Genomic DNA, 22,288 nt, shown 5'->3' on the forward strand with positions numbered 1-22,288 from the left:
CTAAACCTAGGTGGCTGTACTTGTAAAAAATCTTTGATCGTTTGCATAGATTTAGCTTTGTCCTCCATTTTCTTTAACACCTCTTCTGCCTTAACACCAAACAAAGTATCATGCTGTAAAGGTGCATCTAATAATTTAGCTTTAACATGATCAGGCAGATTTTGTTCCTTTAACTAAGCATGCCTCCTAATTACAGAACCTGTGACTGCGGCCCTGCAGGAGGCCTCTAAAGAATCAAAACCACATTGCAAAGTATGCTTTCCAACTTGTTCAGCTGCATGCAATAAATCCTGCATTTCCTTGTTTTCTGCACATTCAGAGTTTATCATTTTCTGTTTAAGCAATGCCATAACATGTTGCTGATATTTGAGCATATGAAACTGGCAGTTTAAGGCCCTTATAGCCAAGGTAGCAGATGTGTAAACCTTTTTTCCCATCTATCCAGTGCCCTAGAACCTCTGTCAGAAGGGGTAGGGTTTTTTGCAGCATAAGCCTCAACTCCTTTGGGACCCTGAGAAATAGTTTCTGGGTCTGCAGCAGGGTTTTTAAAAAGGAATTTATGAGAGTCAGGAACCCTGTAATATCTGTCAGGCTTAACAGGAGCTGGAGGTAAGGAGTCAGGGGTAAGACTAGACTCCAAAAACACATCTACAATGTCTAACACAAGTGGGATGGCTAGTGGTTTGTGTTGAGGTAGTAAAAGGAAATCCCTGAGCCTCTTTTTAGATTCTGAAAAATCTTGTCTCTCCCAGTGGAAATACTCCCTCATGGTATGTAAGTACCGGCGAAATGGCGACTGGCTTAGGAGAAGCGTCGGCAGTTTTGGACCTCATCGGCCTGTCTTTATCTTTGCGTTTTTTCAGAATCCCGGTAGTTGGATGGCTAACAGACGACATTTCTGGAAAATTAAACAGAGAACCGAAATATTTCGAGGCAAAAATATACAGACTATGGATAGTGCGCTGATTAAATACAGCACAAAACCAACAGCAAGGTACGTCATGGTCAGGGCCTAGGCAAGGAATACAGTATGAATGAAAATCTGAGGTATTTGCTTTCCACAAGTAATGCAATTATTAACTTTTAATGACATCGGTAAGGAGCAAGAAAAAGTTACCCCCAACGGGGTACTTGGCTTTAGTTGAAGACTTTGGTTCTGAAACTGAAACGAAAATTTCAGAAGTCGGCTGACTGGCACTTGCGAACTGCTTCTGCTTCAGGCACTGCACAGCAAGAAAGACAGTTGTAATGGCATCGGCTGCATGTTTTATACCCCTAACGACCTGACGTCATGGAAGAAGGGACAGCAACTGACAGGACCCAAGACTGTTAATCAGGCCAACAAGGCTACCTGCAAGCAGACAACCCAAATGTAATGACAGACAGTGAAACACACAGAACATCTGCCAGTTCATGTAGCCTGCTCTGAAGCGTAGGTATTTTCTGCAAGAATCCCTTATTGGGATGTGCAGGTAAGCTTCCTTTAAATCCAATGTTGCCAACCAGGCATTTTTGCCTAGCATGGGAAGCAGCTGATGAAGTTAGCATTTTGAATTTTTGATTACCAAAAAGGTGTTTAGAATAGACAGGTCCAGGATAGGACACCAGGAATAGTCTTTTCTGGGTACCAGGAAAAGTCGAGTAAAAACCTTGCCCCCATTCCACTTCTGGGGCAGGCTGAATAGCCCTGATACTTAGGAGAGAGAGAGAACCTGCTTTTGAGCCTCTGCCCACTGATTTGGGGGTAGGTCTGACCAACCATTTGGGGTTGGTAAGGAGTGGAAGTGGAATCTGTATCCTTGGGAAACTACTTAAAACCCATTTGTCGTGGGTAAGGAGTTCCCAGTTTTTTGCATGCAGGGCGATCTTTCCCCTAAAGGAACACTCAGTTGAGCAGGGCTTGGAAGGATTACAGTTAAGTCATTGTGACAGTTTACCATGGGGGGTGTCTTACTACTTCCAGCTTTGGAAGTGGGAGCTCAACACTGCTTAGGCCTGTCAGTACCTTTAGACTGAAGCCTGGGTGGTCTGCTGGTCCTGGGTTTGGACTGAAGGCCTGGAAGAGACAGGGGAGGACCAATTCTTAGAAGGCCAATGCCTACTAAATATGGGAGGCTGTACTTGCAGGAAATCTTAACAGTTTGCATAGATTTAGCTTTTTCCTCCATCTTAAGTACTACTACTGCTTTGTTGCCAAACAGGCGGTCTTGGTTTAAGGGAGCATCCAGTAATTTAGCTTTAACATGATCTGGCAAAGTTTGCTCCTTAAGCAAAGCATACCTTCCAAGTCCAGACCCAATGAGCAGCCCTGCAAGATGCCTCTAATGAATCAAAACCACACCGCAAAGTATGTTTATCAACTTGTTCAGCAGAATGCATTACATCCTGTAATTCTTTATTTTCAGCACAGTCAGGAATCAACATCATTTTCTGTTCAAGTATTCCAATAATATGCTGCTGATACTTTAACATATGAAACTGGCAGTTTAAGGCCCTAATGGCCAAAGTAGCAGAAGTGTATACCTTCTTACCCCATCTGTCCAGGGCCCTGGAATCTCTATCAGAGGGGGTAGGGTTTTTTGGCAGTAGTAACCTTAATGCCTTTGGGTCCCTGTGAAATGGTCTCTAGATCCACAGTAGGATTCTTAGAGGAACTTGTGAGAGTCAGTTACTCTAATACCGGTCAGATTTCCTGGGAGCCGGAGGTAAAGTGTCTGGGGCCAGGCTAGATTCCAAGAAGGCATCTACAATGTCCAGTACAGGAGGAATAACTAAAGGCCTGTGTTGAGGTAGGAGCAAAAATTCCCTAAGCCTCTTTTTGGAGTCAGAGTAATCCTGGCTTTCCCAGCGGAAATGCTCCCTAAGAGTATGCAAGGTTTCACCAAAAGAGAAATTTTCTGGAGGGAAAAGCAGAGGGAATTGAGTCCTCTGCATCAGAATCATCATAGGTAGATAAGGGCAAATTCTGGTCATCAGAAGAAACAAATTTCAGAATCCTGATCAGAAGAATCAGAAGGAAAACCAGTTCTAGGTCTCAGAGAGAAAAGGGTGGCTTCCTCCGATTAGAATAATAAGGTCTTCAGCCATTCTCATCATTTGTTTTTTAGGCACAGGGCCCTGACCATGCAGTCTGGGTGTCTGTTTTCTAGGCATGGATTGAGTTGTAGGCCTTGAAGAAGATGGCGTCTGTTTAATACGCAAGTCAGTAGGCCTGAATACACCCTCAGAAGCCGGTGCTTGCACAGCTGCTCCAGACCCATCCAAGGTAGAGACATCCGCAGGTTCCATAGTCGAAGCATCTCGCGGCATACCGGACTCCGAATGGGTCTCAGTAGAGGCCTGCAAATCTGAATTAGCAGGTATCAGGGGCTGCAAAAGCACCACACTACCGGTGAACTGGCGACTAGCTTAACGGAAGCGTTGTCGGCAGCTTTGGACCTATGCAGTCCGTCTCTGTCTTTATCTTTGCGTTTTTTCTGAATGTCGGTAGTCTGATGGTTTACCAAAGCCATTTCTGGATAATTGAATCAAATACCAAAATATAGTTAGCTGCGAACATGAACACACGAACAGTTCAAGGACTGAATAAGGCACAAAAGAGAGGGACGTTGTGGTCTGGGCCTAAGCAAGGAATACAGTACGTACGAATGAAAATCTGATGTACTTGCTTTCCACAAGTAACACAATTGTTAACTTTTACTGACATCGGTTTACAGCAAGAAAAAGGATCCCAAATGGGGTACTTAGCTTTGTTGAAGACTTTGGATCTGAAGCTCAAAAACGAAAATTTCAGGAGTCGGACGACCGGCACTTGCGAACTGCTTCTGCTTTGGGCACCGCACAGCAAGAAAGACCGATAAAATGGCATTGACTGCATGCTTTATACCCCTGACTGCCTGACGTCATGGAAGATGAGACAGCAACTGACACAGGACCCAAGATTCTGATAATCAGGTCAGGTGAGGGCTACCTGCAAGCAGATAACCCAAATGTGATGACTGCAACAGTGAGATACTAAGAACATCCAGTGTTGTCTCTGCCAGAAGGGGCCAATAGATCATGCTGGGTCAGTCCACCCTGATCGGCATCAGTACCTTGGAGATCAGGTGTAAGGGCAGACATACCTACAGGAACAAGTTTGTCCACGTGAAGGAGATTATTCAAAACCTTGTCTGTTGTGTTCTGGAGCAGAACTTCTGCAGGCAATTGTTGTGGGGAGAGAAGAGATCTAGTGATGGTATCCCCCCCCCCCCCCCCACTGTATGGATACATCCAGGACGATGGTTCCAGCATCCATTTATAGGAATCTAGAAGGTCCATGCTTACAGATTCTGTCAGAGTATAGTTCTGGCCTGGAATACAAGAGGCTATGATGGTCAGCCCTATTTCATGAAACACAAATTTCCTGTAAAGGCTGCACACAGAAAAGACAAAGTGCCCCTTTGTTTATCCTCATCACTGTGGAGGTGTCTGTCCAGATCTGTAAGATCCTTGGACTTTGGCTGTGCTGAAAAGCTTTTATGGCTAGGTAGACTGCTAGTAGCTTTTTTTTTTTTGGTAACATACAATTTCCCCTGCTGTAAGCACCAAATACCCTTGACTTTCAGAGAACCCAAGTGGGGTCTCCAAGCTATGCCTGGAAAGTCTGTGGTGGTTGTCTTGTCAGCTTCTGTGAAGTGAAATTTGCCCCAGGGATAACCTGTGAGGTGTTCTTCCACCATAAGAGTTACTTTTTCAAGGAAGGAAATGCAGTAGGGCTTTCCAGGAGGTGGCATATGCTGTTGTCATACATGTTAAGAACCACCGAGTTCCATGCCACTTTGCAAATGGGATCATGAATATGGAGAATGCTACGTACACCAGTATCCTCAGGAATTCTCCTGCAGTGATGACCTGCTTTGGAAGCAGACTGATCAGGCAGCCTCTCAACAAAGCAATCTTTTCTAGGGGAAGTAAGGCTTTCTGCTGAACCAAATCTAGGAGGGCTTTCAAAAGCAGGATGGTGGTTTGTGGAGCAGTTTGGTATTTTTCAAGATTTAAGGTGAGACCTACCTTCCGAAAGCAGTCTACAATGATTTTCAAAACATCTAGGGTCTTTGACGTGGAGCTTCACTGAATGAGACTGTCTACGTAAGTGTAGCACTCTGGTCACCTGAGGCAGAGAATACCACACCAAGAATACTGCAACACAGAAATTAGAAGGATATCTAGACATTATGAAAACTCTGGAAACAGATTGCTCAAACAGTAAAGCACAGAACTGAAAGTAGGAACCCGTTGCTACATGTGACGCCTGTGCACTGGCCCAGTAATCAAGGAGCCTCAATCCTCACCACTAACACCAGTCAGGGGCATCCACATTGGGAAGGATAAAGAAACAGTAAAGTACAATTTCTGTCAACAGCACACGGACAGTCAGTCTAGGGATGGTTTCTCCCTCTCTCTCCAGATCCCCAATAAAAAAAGACTCCACACTGGCATAGCTATAGGATTCAGATCTCAGCAGAGTAGTCAAGCCAAAACCTCCAGTGCCCTCTCTCCAACCAGTGCTTAGTGTCCCTGCCCAAGTAGCTGACACAGATTTGGTTTATATACAAACACTCCTGGGGAAGGCTGGCACAGGTTCTCCAGCTATGCACCCTCCTGCCAGGCTATAAGGTATCAATCACTGCCACCAACTACTCTTATCAGCTACTAAACAGGCCCTTACCAAAGGGTGTCCAATTACTACTTTGCAATATTACCCAATTAGTAAGAGTGACCAACAGCAAGGCTTACTTGGAGTGGCTTTGTACAGTGTCACTATATACATGATTTAAGCTCTAGAGTACATCGCATCTCTACACAAAACAGCCACAGTTGAAAGGTTTAAAAATATTTAAATAAATAAAAACAAGACAAATTTTCTCAATTCAACAGTGCTAGTCGAGTTCAGAAATTACAGGAAAATGCTTAAAATAATACTGTAGTATAGTCCAACAAACACAGAAAACGCCTAGACTAAATTCCTATCCAAGAGCAATCACAGTTTTAAACTTGCATGTTCTTCAGACAAAATGCTCTTTTTCTCTGTCTTAATACATCACTGCCGACTCATTTTAGATTACATCATTCTCTGGTTCCCACGTTAAACTCAGATTTAACATTTCTTTGATCTTGCACCTGGCCAGGAAACTATACAGCAATAAGACATTATATATGTAAAATCTAGCAATTAACTCTGGTCTCAAAACAATACAAGGAATTCCTCAGTCCAGACATTATGTCTCTGAACTTTGTGATCAGTCATACAATGCTCGACTTAGCTGTCTTCCAGCAGAGTGCACTGGTTACATTTCTGAAGTTCAACATTTAACAGTTTTCTTACATTTTAAGAGGACAAGCCTGTGGATTACATTCATATTTACAATGACATAGAATGAACTACAAAATTCTATCTAGCTTGGCTGGCAGCCTTTACATATCTTCACACTACAAAATCAATTAATTTGTGAATGTCTGCTATAGAGATACGAAGGTAATCATCTTTTAGGTCTAGAATAACCAGAGGCATCTATGAAGATCATGGGCAGTAATGTTTGCAATGTCAGCATTTTGGATGTTGGAATGTTGGACGAACTTGTGTAGCTCTGACAGGTCCATGACTGGGATCCAGGTTCTCTCTTCTTGGAAAGAGAAATATCCTTGAGTAGAAGCCTTTTCCCTGTTGTCCAAGAGGGACTAGCTGGGTGGATCATTGGTGAAGTAACTCATTGAGAATAGGTGGCAAGAGGCTCTTTTGGTGGCTTTGGAATGTCCAAAAAGGGTGGTACTTTGAAGTAAATACAGTACTCCTCCAGGATACTGAAGGCCCACTGGTCCCTGGTGCTGGATTTCCACCGGTTTATGGAGAAAATCTTCTGTCAGATGCTTGGAGGGGAGGGTGTGATAGAAAATCTAGTCAAAGTGTTAGGTGGGATCTGAAGCTCCCTGCACAGTCAGACTGCTCTGGTTGCCACCTCAGTCTTGGTCTTTTTCACCTTGACAAGGAGATGACTCCCTGTGGCAAAAAGTCCATGTTTAGAAGGGTCATTCCTACTGCACCTTGGGGTCTGAGACAAGTACATTTCTTGAGTTTTAATTTGCTTTCTTTATCCAGTTTCTGAAAAACTGGTTCAGCTGGAGGACCAAAGAAATTTCTTGTATAAATGGAACATCCAGTAGTTCAGTCTTTACCGGATCTGACACAGGCTGGGTCCTGAACCATGTATGTCTGCTGATAAAAGCTGCGGCTAGATAAGGTTCTATCTGCAAGGATCTACCTTAGCTAGGACTTCTGTCCAAGAGATTCAAGGCACTAACACATGGAAATGACAAAACGTCTCACTGCTAGAGTGGCAGTGGTACAAGCTTTCTTCCCAAATCTAATAATTTAGTTTCCTTGTCTTTATGCATGGAATTATCTTGTTGCTTCCTTGGCACACCTTCTGTGGAGTTAGTGGAGACTTGGAAAACAAACCCTGAAGTTGGCCCTACTGTAAAGTGCTTGTGAAATTCTGAAGATGGTGCCAGTGGATACCCTTCCTATACCCTGATTTACACTAGTCCTATCTTTGGATGTCCATGCAAGGACTCTGTAAACTAGGCTAGTCACAGGTTTCTGCATGACAGGAAGATCCAAGAATCAGTACTGCAACATTAACTACAAAGATAAGGTGGTTATGGATCTATGTTCAACATATGCATGCTGACAAATGGTCAAGTCCTAGCCATTCCGATTCAGACAATTCATCCCCTTCTCCATTATTTTTCCAAACACTGAAAGTAAACTTGCGGGTCTGTATCACTGACTGTCCTACTCCCATTTCTCTTAAGAACTGGAGACATGCACTTGTTAAACCTATATTGAGGAATTTCCCCACATGTAAACGGCAAAGCAAACAGATACAATGACATTGTAAAGGTCATGTAAAAGTGTTCACAGGTTATTACTGCTAATTGAGTCATCTCCTCATGCTTTGCTTCGAGTGCAGTTTGTGTAGTTCGTTCTCAATATAATCTGTTTTGATACCAGTATCTGAAGTTATCTGGATGTTAACAGGAAAATTAACTTTATGTAAATAACTAAATGCCCTGAAGACCCATTTTAAGCTCATCCAATAAGCTCTGGTCAGAATCAAACCCTGTACCTTGCATCTGTGAGGTAAAGGCCTTAGTCGTTATGCCATTGTAGAAAACTGAACATACAACATTATGAAAAATCAAGACATGATCAGCATTAACTTAATTCTGATAGATTTCATCTTCAATTGGAAGACAAGCAATTCAACTACAAAACATGCTGTCAGAAGTTAAAATGTCACATCTGAAAACATGCTTTTTGTTACAAATCTTCAGACATGAAGCATACCTGCAGTGTCAAATAACCCTAAAGTATAGGGCTCACCACCAATCATAACTGTCACAGCATAGTTGTCAAACACCTATTAAGAAAAAAGAAAAGAGGTGTGAGAAAAGGCAATGTTTGCCTGCAAAATATTACAACACAATCTGCCTAGAGTGTTTCTTCACTAATTTGGCTTAAACTCATTAAAAGAACTTTTATGTTTAAGCTCAGCTACGTATGGTCTTTTTAAAGCCAAGCAACAATTTTCTTATACATGCAAACCAAGTTACTATTAATTACAACCAGAGTCAGTGATGAAAGTGCAGCTGTTTTTGACACAGCACTACTAATTTTCCTCACTGCTAGGTTTTCCTAGCTGCACATACAGAAACACCTACAAATTCATCTACCCCCTCAAACATCTAATACTCAAACACTGAAACACTAATCAACTTAATCTCCAAAACCTCCATATGACACACTCCTGTGCAGAAAGTACACAGAAAAAAAGAGCTACATGACTTAACACTACATCTGTACACTGTCCATCCTCCAAAAGAATGAACAAAATATCTTGGGTGCTACCAGCTAAACTACCCAGATTTCCAAGATCAGAAAAAGTACGTATCACAAGGAAATGAAGACCTAGGTGGATGCTTACAAGGAACAATCTGCTCATTCGGATCCACTAAAAAGTGTGAACAGTGACCAGAAAGGAATATCTTAATGTTAAATCCAACTTGTACAGCTTTGGGGAAAATATTCAATGGATCCTATGTAGTTGCAGCACTACCGTCCAAAGGATGCTTCTGACAAATGCCTGATAGGTAGCTAGTGTTCCTGTTAAGTGAGCCCAAGGCACAAAGATCAGTTACATTTCTCAAATGAAAGTTAATGACTTACCATAACACTAGATCAGTTTTCTTCAGGCAATCTTAACTATACGTGCCCATACCAAAGATGCATAGCTAGATAAAATGAAAAATCAAGCAAGGATACCAAAGGTAAGAAAAAGGCACAGGACTAGACTAAAAGACAAGCCACTGGATAGCTCCAATAAGGTTAGTGAACCACACTTGACAAACTGGTAGGGGAATTGGGGAGTAGGCTGAAACAGAAGGAAGACAACACGATCTAGCTTTATGGTACATACATAAAACTTTCATGCCCGATGAAGTCTTTCCTGTCTGCCTCACAAAATGGGATAGAATCCCCAGCTACTAAAAACCACAAGAGGTCCCATGGAAGGATGGTTACTGCAGGTGGAACTTATAATGGCAAACTGGTATGAATAGCATATCCAGTACAAACAAATTATCAGTGGGCATTCTAGCAAAGGCAGCTGCAGATGTTAGAACTGCTCTAGTAGAATGAGCTTTATGCTTCAGGTAAAGATAACCCCTTTGCTTTCTACACAAGTATTACAACTATACAGCCACCTGGACAGTGACACCATGGAAACACTATCCCCAATTTAGCCATGGAAAACAAATTATAAAGCTGATCAGTTTTCCTGAAGCTCTTGGTGAGATGCAAATAAAAAAACAGCCGTCAAACATGTAACAAGTAAAAGGTATACTCTCCTTTGTCTGAAAATTTAGAAAAAAATGGTAAATTAACGGCCTGATTCAGGACAGATTCTGAAGCCACTTAAGGAAGGAAACTAGGACCGATTTGAAGAGAAACCCTATTCTTAGTAAAAATCAAATAGGGTGCTTACATGCCAGAGCCTGCAGTTCTGTAATTCTCTTGGCTAAGGCAGCTGCCAAAGGAAAACTGTTTTCTAAGACAGAAATCTGAGTTGTACTGAAGCTGCTGGTTTCAAAGGGAGGCATGGTTAGGGTCTGGAGCAAAACAGCAATATCCCAGGGTGGGACAAGATCTCAATGGTAGCCCCATAAAAATGGCTTGGACAATTTCAACAAAACAGAAGTCTGCCCCCCCCCCCCCAATGAAAACTGGAAATAGCTGTCAGCTGATCCTTAATGGTAGAAAAAAGTACAGTTGTGTACACTTACCATAAATGTAGATGTTAGTGTATTCACAGTTGCAGTCATTACATTTGGGTCATCTGCCTGCAGGTAGCCCTCAACCGGCCTGAATACCAGAGTCTTGGATTCCTGCATTGGATGATGTCTCTTCTTCCATGACGTCAGGTCATCAGGGGTATAAAACATGCAGCAGATGCCATTACATCAGTTTTTCTTGCCCCAGATGCCAGGTGCCCCCACAAAGGGGAGCAATTATATGTTACGGTACACCTCCATCAAAAAGCAAATACACCAGAAAGGTAAATACACCAAACAAAAAGGAAAAGTAGAGCCAAGAGAAGTCAGGACTGCAACAGTGAATACACTAAAATCCACTTTTATGGCAAGTGTACACAATTGTACTATGTTCTTCGTGTTTCATTGTTGCAGTCATCACATTTGGGTAGATTCCCAAAGCTAAGGAAGGGAGGAGGAAGTTAGAGAGCATTAGGGCCAGCTATTAAACCCTGCAAGAATACAGTGGCAAAAAACAGATATGGATTTAGAAAAAATAGGCATGTGGTAATGCTTGGTGAAGGTATGTACGGAGCTCCAGGTAGCAGCTTCTAGGATGTCCCTGGTAGGGACTTCTCTGAGAAAGGCTGTAGGGGTAGATACAGCCCTGGTGGAATGTGATCTTATCCACTGTGGGGTAGGTTTTCCACGGTGCTTGTAGCACAAATGAATGCAATGGGCTATCCATTTAGAAATGGTTTGCTTTGAAATGGCCTTCCCCTCTGCCCCTGCAGCAAGGCCAACTAGCAGCTGTTCAGATTTTCTGAGGCGCTTAGCCCTGTCCGAAAAAAATCCAAGTAGTCTGTGCACGTCCAGAGTGCAGTATTCGTTCTCCTTTGTTCTGTGGATTACGGAAAAAAAGTAGACAAATGAATGGGCTGATTTAGGGCCACACTAGACACCACCTTGAGCGTAAAGGAAGGATTGGTCCGTAGGGAAACCTGTCTGCATGGAAGATAATGAAGGGTTTCACTGCCATGAGGGCCTGTAATTCAGACACTCTTCTTGCTGAAGTGATGGCTAGAAGGGAAGGCTGTTTTCCAAGAAAGGAATTTCAGCTCTGCAGTTGCAGCTGGCTCAAATGGAGGGAGAGTGAGCTTTTCCAATACAAAGTTAAGGTCCCAGGCTGGAGTACAGGCTCTCTTGGGGGGGGGGGGGTCTTTTTTGTCCCCTCTAAGGAATTGCTTTAGAAGAGGGGTGGTTCACTATTATGTGCTGAAATGGCAGAAGCATGAATTTTAATTGACGAGAAGGATTGGCCCTTGTGGAGCATTTCTGTTAAGTACTGAAGATTATGAGGTAAGCTGGGCACAGTTGTGCCCATCCCCAGAGTATGGCTCCAGGAACAGTATCTTTTCCACTTTTCAGCATATGATTTTCTAGTACTAGACCTCCCTCCACAATGACATCCAGCACCTGCTTACTGAGGGATGCCACTGGACAGCTTAAGGAATTAGCCAGGCTGCAAGGTTCAGGGTTTGAAGCGGAGGGTGCAGAACCTGGCCCGCCTGCTGGGACAGCAGGGAAATGGTCCGAAGTAGGTGCCATGGTTCCAGTAGTGTCATACTGCGCAAGAGGGGGTACCCAGTGCTGGCGTGGCCAGTCTGGTGCAATCAGTATTGCCCTTGGCTTGTCCTGTTTGATCTTTTACAGAACCTTCAAGAGGAGAGGCAGAGGGGGGAAAGGCATAAACAGAGAGGCTTTCCCAGGTAAATGACAGGGCATCCACTTTCCAAGCATGATTGTGGGAAGTCCTTGTGCAGAATTTGTTCAATTGGTAGTTCTGAGGGGAGGCAAACCAGTCTATATCTGGAGTCCCCCATTTGTTCCTCAAGAGGTTGAATATTTTTGGTTCCAGTTTCCATTCGTGTGGGTCCATGAGAGTTCTGCTTAGTAGGTCAATCTGCCAGTGAATTTAGCTTGCCTGGCAGGAATTGAGCTTGTAGGTGCACTTGATAGTGCAAAGGCTGTGTTCCACAGAGCCATGGCTAGTCTGCAGAGAGGGTACGAGTGGGTTCCCCCTGATTATGTACCATCTAACTGTGGTGTCTGCCTTTACCAATAATTGTCCTGGAAGAATGTGATCTTTGAAGGCTGTCAAGGAATTCTGCACAGCTAACATTTCTTTTTGGTTGATATGCAGATGCATCTGTCTCAGGTTCCATTTGCCCTGAATGCACTGCCCTGCCAAGTGAGCCCCCCATGCATAGTTTGACGAGTCTGTTAGGGTTTGGGTGGCAGGGACCACCTTGTTGTGGCAGCAGGCCTCTGCCCACCGAAGGAACTCTGTCTTTATACAAGGAATGATAGGATGAAGGCTGTCAAGGAATTCTGCACAGCTAACATTTCTTTTTGGTTGATATGCAGATGCATCTGTCTCAGGTTCCATTTGCCCTGAATGCACTGCCCTGCCAAGTGAGCCCCCCATGCATAGTTTGACGAGTCTGTTAGGGTTTGGGTGGCAGGGACCACCTTGTTGTGGCAGCAGGCCTCTGCCCACCGAAGGAACTCTGTCTTTATACAAGGAATGATAGGAATCATTGATTCCAGGTCATGAGAATGCTGACACCACAGGCTTTTTAGATACCATTGTAGTTTCTTCATATGCAGTCTTGCATATGGAATTAGCAGAATGCAAGAGGCCATGAACCCAAGGGCTTGCAGAATTTTCCTTGCAGATAGCTGGATCTTTGTGGTCAGTAATTTGAAGTAGGTTATCAAACATGTTTCCCTGGAGTGAGGAAAGCCATCTGTGAAGTTGTGCTCACGCTTGCTCCCAGGAATGCAATCTGTTGACAGGGTACTAGGTGAGACTTATTTTCGTTTATGCTGTACCCCAGTGAAGTGCGATTACAAGTTTATTTACAAATGCCAGATGTTTTAATAGCAAGTCCTGGCTTTCTGCCTGAATCAGACATCGTCCAAGTATGGGTATATATGAATATTTCTCTGCCTGCAAAATGCAATGGCTGGAGCTAGACACTGAATACCCTGGGCGCAATGGAGCGTAGGTATTTCCTGCAAGATTCCCTTATTAGAATGCGCAGGTAAGCTTCCTTTAAGTCTAAGGTTGCCAACCAAGCATCTGCCTAGCATAGGAAGCAGCTATTGAAGTGTTAGCATTCTGAATTTTGGGATTGCCAGAAAAGTGTTTAGAATAGTAAGGTCCAGGATAGGACGCCAGGAGCAGTCTTTTCTGGGTACCAGGAAAAGTCTTGAATAAAAACCTTGTCCCCTTTGTTCTGCCCGGGACAGGTTGAATAGCCCTGATACTTGGAGAAAGTACAGTTTTGTACCTACCATAAATGTAGATGTTAAGAGTGTCTTCACTGCTGCAGTCATTACACTTGGGTTACCCTGCCGTCAGGCGGTCCCCGCAGTTGGCCAGAGTTCCAAAGTCTTGGTCCGGCGTCGGTTGCTGTCGCCTCCTCCCTGACGTCAGTGTGTCAGGGGTATGCAAGAAGCAGCCGATGCCATTTTCTTCAGTTTTTCTTGCTCCAGATATCAGGTGCCTTCAAAAAGATAGGCAATAAATATTGCTTGCAAAACATGCAATAAGGTAAAAACAAAAACCTGTAGTAACCAGCAAATACACTACATAGGTAGAATAGTGTAGAAAGTTATAGATAAGACCCAGCTAAGAAAGAGGGGATGGCGGGTGGGTAACCAGGACTGCAGCAGTGAAGACACTAACATCTACATTTATGGTAGGTACAAAACTGTACTATGCTAGTCTTTCACTGCTGCAGTCATTACACTTGGGTTGAATCCCAAAGCTGAGTCAGGGTGGCTGGTTCTATAGAGGATTTGGTGTGGCTGTAAGGCACTGCAGCAGCAAAGCCAGCTCTGGATCTAGAATAAAGAGGCAAGTGGTAATGCTTGGTAAAGGTGCACTGAACTCCAAGTTGCAGCTTCCAAAATGTCTTTGGTAGGTACTCCTCTAAGGTAGGCAGTAGAAGTAGCAGTTGCCCTTGTGGAATGTGGCCTAATGTTTGAAGGTACACGATTTCCATGCTGTGTGTAGCAGAACCGGATAGTGTCCTATCCACTTTGAAATGGTCTGCTTTGAAATAGCCTTTCCCTGTGATCCTGCAGCATATGATGCAAACAATTATTCAGTTTTTCTGAAAGCTTTTGTTTTGTCCAAGTAGAAGCGCAATTGCCTGTGTATGTCCAAGGAATGTAGAAGTCTCTCCCCTTTATGCTGGGGATTTGGATAAAATGTTGGCAAGTGAATAGTTTGGTTAAGAGCCACACTGGATACCACCTTAGTCATAAAGGAAGTGTTTGTTCTTAAAGAAACCCTGTCTTGGTGGAAAATGATGAATGGCTCCACTGCCATTAGTGCCTGCAGTTCTGAGACTCTTATTGCTGAGGTTATTGCCAGAAGCAGAGCAGTTTTCCATGATATATATTTTAACTCTGCTGAATTGGCTGGCTCAAAAGGAGGCAAAGTGAGCTTTTCCAAGACTAAATTGAGGTCCCAAGTAGGTGTTGGTGCTCTCCGGGGCGGTCTTGTTTTTAGCCCCTCTGAGGTACTGCCTTAGCAATGGGTGAGAGAAAATAGGAGGATGTGGGTTGTAATGAGCAGAGATGGCAGAAGCGTGGATCTTAATGGATGAGGATAGTCCTTTGTCCAGCATCTCAATTAAGTATTGTAGTATCTGAGGAATGTTAGGGACAAGAGGGTCAAGGTTTTGAGCCTGGTTCCAGGCACAGAATCTATTCCACTTTTCTGAATAAGATTTCCTGGTGCTAGGCCTCCTGGCCTCCAAAATGACATCCATAACAGCTTTAGAGACACGAGTTGTCTATTTGGCTAATGAATCTGCCATGCAGCCAGGTTTAAGGTTTTGAGCGGACTGTGCAGGATCTGATTGTTTTGCAGAGTCAGAAAGTGTGGAATTTGAGGCAAAATCCAAGGTGGGCCTTGAGCAAAGTTCTTAAAGACTGGGTACCAATGCTGGCGTGGCCAGTCTGGAGCAATCAGAATCATCTGTGTTTTTTCTTGTCTGGCTTTTAGGAGTACCTTTGAAAGGAGAGGCAGAGGTGGGAAGGCATAAACATTTAGGCTTTTCCAGCTGAATGAAAGAGCAACCACTTTCCATGCTTGTGTGTAATAAGTCCTTGTGCAGAATTTTTGTAGTTGGCAATTCAGTGGTGAGGCAAAAAGATCCATGTCCGGGCACCTCCATTTTTGCATTATCATGCTGAAGACTTGTGGATTTAATTTCCACTCGTGAGGATCCATGATGTTTCTGCTCAAGTCGTCTGCCAGAGTGTTTTTCTTTCCTGGCAGGAATTATGCTTGCAGATGAACTTGATAAGTTAAGAGCTGTGTCCCACAAGGTCATGGCTTGTCTGCATAGGGGGTAGGAATGAGTGGCCCCTTGTTTATGTACCACATTACTGTGGTGTTGTCAGTCTTTAATAGTAATTGTCCTGGATGCAGAAGGTCCTTGAAAGCTGTAAGGGCATTTTGTACAGCCATCTCTTTTTGATTGATGCGAAGATGCAATTGGTCTGTGGTCCATTTGTCCTGAATACATTTTCCTGCCATGTGTGCTCCCCAGGCGTAATCCGAAGCATCTGTTAAAGTCTGCCTGGCTGTGGGAAGAGTGAAAGGCTGACCCTTGCTGAGGTGACATGCCTGTGCCCACCATCGAAACTCCTGTTGTAGGCAGGGAATTAGTGGCATTACTGTTGCCAAGCTGTGAGAGCGAGTCCAAACACTTTTTAGGTACCATTGTAATTTCCTCATATGCAGTCTTGCATATGGAATTAGTAGTATGCAGGATGCCATGAATCTCAAGGCCTGCAGAATTTTTCTTGCAGGGAGCTGGGACTTTGTTGCCATCAATTGAAAATACTGAGTCAGTTGTCCTGGTTTGTCTGGCGTGAGATGAGCCATCTGGGCAGTTGTATTTAAGCTGGCACCCAGGAATACTCTCTTGTGAGGGCACTAGTTTTGATTTAGTTTCATTTACTGTGTACCCTAGGCAACTTAATCTTTGTAGAAATGCCAGATGCTTTAGAAGAATGTCCTTGCTGTCTGCTTGAATCAGGCAGTCCAGATATGGATATATTTGAATTCCTTTTTGTCTGCAAAATGCAATTACTGGTGCCAGGCACTTTGTGAAGACCCTGGGCGCAGTAGATAAAGCCAAAGGGCAGTGCAGAGAATTGTAGTGCATTGAACCAGCTATGAATCTGAGGTATCTTCTGCAATTTTGTCTGATAGGGACATGCAGGTATGCCTCTGAGGTCCAAAGTAACAAACCAAGCTTCCTTGCCCAACATGGGAAGGAGCTGCTGTAGTGTCAATTTGAATTTCGGAACATCCAGGTAAGTATTTAGAGTAGAAAGGTCTAGAATGGGTCTCCAGGCTTTGTTCTTTCTGGGGATCAGGAAGAGTCTTGAGTAAAATCCTTGTCCTTTTTCCTGCTGTGGTACTTTCTGAATAGCTCTCATGTCCATGAGGGCTGTAATTTGTTTTTGTGCCTCTGCCCATTGATTTTGTGGCAGGTCTGGCATTCCTTTTAGCCTTGGAAAAGTGTGAAAGTGGAACCTGCAACCTTGAGACAATATTCAGCACCCATTTGTCTTGGGTGATTCCTTGCCAGTTTTAAGAAAAAAGTGCTAGTTTCCCCCCTAAGGGAGCTGTCAAAAGGGAAGAGTTTGGCATTGGAAGGGGGAAGTCATCGTGACTGTTTCCTGTAAGGTTGCGACTTGCCCTTACCTTCTTTTGGGGTTGAAGCGCCCCACTGTCGTTGTCTGTAAGCCTTGTGGCTGAGATCTGCCTCTTGGGCGTCTGTATCTGCCTCTGTGGCCTGACACTGGAAAGGACCAATTTTTAGTAGGCCAATTTCTAAATCGAGGTGGCCGTACCTGTAAGAAATCCTTCACTGTTTGCATAGATTTTGCATTATCCTCCATTTTCTTTAATACCTCTTCTGCCTTAATACCAAATAAATTATCTTGCTGTAAAGGAGCATCCAATAATTTTGCCTTAACATGATCTGGTAAACTTTGTTCTTTTAACCAAGCATGCCTTCGTATCACAGATCCTGTAACTGCTGCTCTACAAGAAGCTTCTAATGAATCAAAACCACATTGCAAAGTATGCTTTCCCACTTGTTCAGCTGCATGCAATAAATCCTGCATTTCCTTATAATCAGGTTGTTCTGCACTTGTACTCATTTTCTGTTTTAATTGAGACAGTAAATATTGTTGATATTTAAGCATGTGAAACTGGCAATTTAAAGCCCTCACTGCTAAAGTTGCAGAGGTGTAAACTTTCTTCCCCCATATGTCTAATGCTCTAGAATCCCTATCAGAGGGAACTGGATTTTTAGCCGTGGAAGCCTTTACCCCTTTGGGACCCTGGGAAATAGTTTCTGGGTCAGCAACAAGGTTTTTACAAAGAAATTTGTGAGAGTCAGGGACTCTGTAGTACCTGTCTGGTTTGACTGGAGCTGGGGGTAAAGAATCAGGATTTAAACTAGATTCAGAGAACACATCATCCACAATGTCCAACACTGGCAGAATAGCAAGGGGCCTGTGCTGAGGCAATAAAAGAAAATCTGAGCCTTTTCTTGGATTCTGAGTAATCCTGGCCCTCCCAATGAAAATGCTCCCTCATGGTATGTAAAGTTTCCCCAAAACAGAAATCCTCAGGAGGAGAGGCTGAAGGAATCGATTCTTCAGCATCAGAGTCCTCATAGGGGGTAAAGAATATCCCTGGTCTGAAGAGGAATCTGAATATATAGAAACCTGGTCAGAGGAATCTGTCTGTATCCTGCCTAGGCCTTTTATCATGAGGGGGATGGGAACCCCTGATCAGAGTTATCAAGTCTTCGGCCATCTTGAGCATCTGTTTTTTAGGCATGGAGGCCTGTCCAGGTGAATGCTGTACTTGCTTCATTGTCTTTAATGTAGTTTTAGACTTGGCTGTAGTTGCAATGGTAGGTTGTGTAGGTCTGAAAACACCCTCGGAAGCAGATGCCTGCTCAGACTCCGGACCCATCTGAAGGGTTAGTCTCCGTTGGCCCAACACCTTGAGTATCCAGAGGTCTAGGCACCTCCACATGGGAGTCGGTCGCGGCCTGTGGTTCTGAGGTAGCGGGTGTCAGGGGCTGCAAAAGCGCCTCACTGAAAACCGGTGACTGGCCTAGAAGAGGCTTCAGTTTTGGGCCTCGGATGCCTGTCCTTACCTTTGCGATTTTTGTGCATTCCGGTCGGTTGTTCCGATGGCATGGTATAATTAAACCTTCGGCCAAAGTAATGGCGAGCAAAATCAAACAGACGTTTAGTAGTGCGCTTGTTAAATCTAGCACAAAGCCAACAACTAGTGACGTTGTGATCTGGGCCTAGGCATGGAATACAGTAAGAATGAAAATCTTTGAGGCATTTGCTTCCCACAAGAAATACAATTAACTTTTACTGACATCGGTCTGAGGCAAGAAAAAGTTTCCCCAATGGGGTACTTGGCTTTATTGAAGACTTCGGTTCTGAAAATCGAATTTGATATCTCAAGAGCTAGCCGACCGGCACTTGCGAACTGTGTTTGCTTCGGGCACCACGCGGCAAGAAAGACTGAAGAAAATGGCATCAGCTGCTTCTTGTATAACCCTGATGTACTGACGTCAGGGAGGAGGCGACAGCAACCGATGCTGGACCAAGACTTTGGAACTCTGGCAGACTGCGGGACCGCCTGACAGCAGGATAACCCAAGTGTAATGACTGCAGCAGTGAAACACAATGAACATCCTGCTGTTGGGCCTCTGCACACTGATTTGGGGGTAGGTCTAGCCAACCGTTTGGGGTTGGCAGGGTGTGGAACTGGAACCTGTGTCCTTTGGAAACTATATTCAAAACCCATTTGTCCTGGGTAATGAGTTCCCAGTTTTTTGCATGCAGGGCGATTTTTCATCCTAAGAGGGCAAGCAGTTGAGCAGGGTTTGGAAGGGTTGTCATTGTGACATTTTTCCGTAAGGGGGTGGCTTACTACTCCCTGCTTTGGAATTGGGAGCCCCCCACACTGCTTAGTCCTGGGCATAGCCTGAGACTGTAACCCAGGTGGTCTGCTGTTCCTGGGTTTGGACTGAAAGCTGTACTTGCAGGAAATCTAACAGTTTGCATAGATTTAGCTTTTTCCTCCATCTTTTTAAGTACTACGACTGCTTTGCTGCCAAAACAGGTGGTCTTGGTTTAAGAGAGCATCCAGTAATTTAGCTTCCAACATATCTGGCAAATTTTGCTCCTTAAGCCAAGCATGCCTTGTAAGTACAGACCCAGTGACAGCAGCCCTGCAAGATGCCTCTAATGAATCAAAGTACAGTTGTGTACCTACCATAAATGTAGATGTTAGAGTGTATTCACTGTTGCAGTCATTACTCTTGGGTTATCCTGCTGGCAGGCTACCCTCAGTCGGCCAGAATTCCAAAGTCTAGGTCCAGCGTCGGCTGCCATCCCCTCTTCCCTGACGTCCATGCGCCAGGGGTATAAAAGATGCAGCCGACGCCATTTTCTTCAGTTTTTCTTGCCCCAGATGTCAGGTGCCCCAAAATGGTAGGCTGAAAAATATGCCAATAAGAAATGCATGCACAAAAATAACATTTCCTTCATCTACAAGCAAATACACCAAAAAAGGTTGTATAGGATAGAGAAGTGCAGATAAGTCCTGGCAAAGAAGGGGGATGGTGGGTGGGTAACCTGACTGCAACAGTGAATACACGCAAACATCTACATTTATGGTAGGTACACAACTGTACTATGTTAATCGTGTTTCACTGTTGCAGTCATTACTCTTGGGTAGAAAAGTAAAGTTGAGGATGGGTGACTGGGCTAAATAGGTTTAGGAGAGGCTAAGAGGCCCTGCAGGACTGCAGTGGCGAAGCCTGCTCTGGACTTAAGAGTAGAGAGGCAAGTGGTAGTGCTTTGTAAAGGTGTGCACTGAACTCCAAGTTGCAGCCTCTAAGATATCTTTGGTAGGTACTCCTCTGAAGAAGGCTGCTGAAGTGGCTGCTGCTCCAGTGGAATGAGGCCTAATGCCCTTAGGCACTGATTTGCCATGTTGAAAATAGCAGAAACGGATGCAATGGCCTATCCATTTAGAAATAGTCTGTTTTGAGATCGCCTTTCCTTGTGATCCTGCAGCATATGACGCTACAAGTTGCTCAGTCTTTCTGAAAGCTTTAGTTCTGTCCAAGTAGAAGTGCAACTGCCTGTGTATGTCCAAAGAATGCAGAATTTTCTCACCCTTGTTCTGTGGATTTGAGTAAAATGTAAGCAAGTGAATGGTTTGGTTGTGGGCCACATTGGACACCACCTTAGGCATAAATGTAGGGTTTGTCCTCAGAGAAACCCTGTCTGGGTAAAAAATGATGAAAGGTTCCACAGCCATGAATGCTTGCAACTCCGAGACTCGCCTTGCAGAGGCTATTGCCAGGAGCAGAGCTGTTTTCCAGGATAAGAATTTTATATCTGCGGTTGATGCTGGCTCAAAAGGAGGCAGTGTGAGTTTTTCCAAAACATAATTGAGGTTCCAGGCCGGAATTGATGCTCTCCTTGGAGGCCTAATGGTTTTTGGCCCCTCTGAGGTACTGCCTTATTAAAGGATGAGAAAAGAAAGGTGGTTCCGTATTGTAATGGGATGAAATGGCAAAGGCATGAATCTTAATTGATGAGAAAGAAAGAAAGGCCTTTGTTCAGCATCTCAGTTAGGTATTGTAAAATCTGAGGAATATTTGGTACAGACGTGTCAATGCCCTGTTCCTGGTTCCAAGCACAGAATCTCTTCCATTTTTCTGCATAAGATTTTCTGGTACTGGGCCTCCTGGCTTGCATACGATTTTCTGGTACTGGGCCTCCTGGCCTCCAAGATAACATCCATAACAGCTTTTGAAAGTGTAGTGTTCTGAATGGCTACAGTATCCACCATGCTGCCAGATTTAAGGTCCTGAGTTGGCTGTGCAGGATCTGATTGTTTTGCTGGGTCAGCAAGTGAGAAGTTTGAGGCAATATCCATGCTGGACCTTGAGACAAGCTCTTTAGAATTGGGTACCAGTGCTGGCGTGGCCAGTCTGGTGCCATCAGTATCATTTTTGGCTTCTCATGTCTGACCTTTAGGAGTACTCTGGGAAGGAGAGGCAGTGGGGGGAAAAGCATATACTGTTAGATTTTTCCAGCTAAATGATGGGGCGTCCATTTTCCATGCTTGCTTGTGATAAATCCTTGTGCAAAATCTCTGCAATTGACAGTTGTGGGGGGAGGCAAATAGATCTATGTCTGGGCATCCCCATTTCCTTATGCTGAAGACTTGTGGATCCAGTTTACATTCGTGGGGATCCATGAGGTTTCTGCTTAGTTCGTCTGCCAGAGTATGTTTTTTCCTGGCAGGAATTGTGCTTGCAGGTGAACTTGAAAAGCCAATGCTGTGGTCCCATAATGTCATTGCTTGCCTTCAGAGGAGGTAGGAATGTGTGCCTCCCTGCTTGTTTATGTACCACATGACCGTAGTGTTGTCTGTCTTTATCAGTAACTGTCCTGGATGAAGCAGGTCCTTGAAGGCTGTCAAGGCATTTTAAACGGCTAGCATCTCTTTTTGATTGATGTGAATCTGGTTTGCAGGCCATGTGTCCTGAATACATTTTCCTGCCATACGGGCCCCCCAGGCATAATCTGATGCATCCGTTGTCAGTATCTGTCTGGGCTGTGGGTAAAGTCAATGGCAGACCCTTGTTGTGGTGACAGGCTTCTGCCCACCATCAAAACTCCTGTTGTAGGCAGGGAATGAGTGCAATTACTGTCTCCAGGCTGTGGCAATGCTGAGTCCAAACACTTCAGATACTATTGTAGTTTCCTCATATGCAGTCTG

At 44.2% G+C, this 22,288-nt stretch overlaps 1 protein-coding gene across 2 annotated transcripts in view; it reads right to left on the reverse strand.

Annotated features, from left to right (window-relative positions):
* CDC42 (cell division cycle 42) overlaps window positions 1–22,288 on the reverse strand; it is a 648,190-nt gene that overhangs the window by 337,204 nt on the left and 288,698 nt on the right. For both annotated transcript variants that reach the window (XM_044061886.1, XM_044061887.1), the window contains exon 3: window positions 8,390–8,462. In XM_044061886.1, the coding sequence (XP_043917821.1) occupies window positions 8,390–8,462 (73 nt within the window). The remainder of the gene's footprint in view (window positions 1–8,389; window positions 8,463–22,288) is intronic.

Source organism: Protopterus annectens, chromosome 2.part0, assembly GCF_019279795.1.
Source record: "Protopterus annectens isolate FY-2018-M chromosome 2.part0, PAN1.0, whole genome shotgun sequence".
Taxonomy (NCBI): Eukaryota; Metazoa; Chordata; order Ceratodontiformes; family Protopteridae; genus Protopterus; species Protopterus annectens.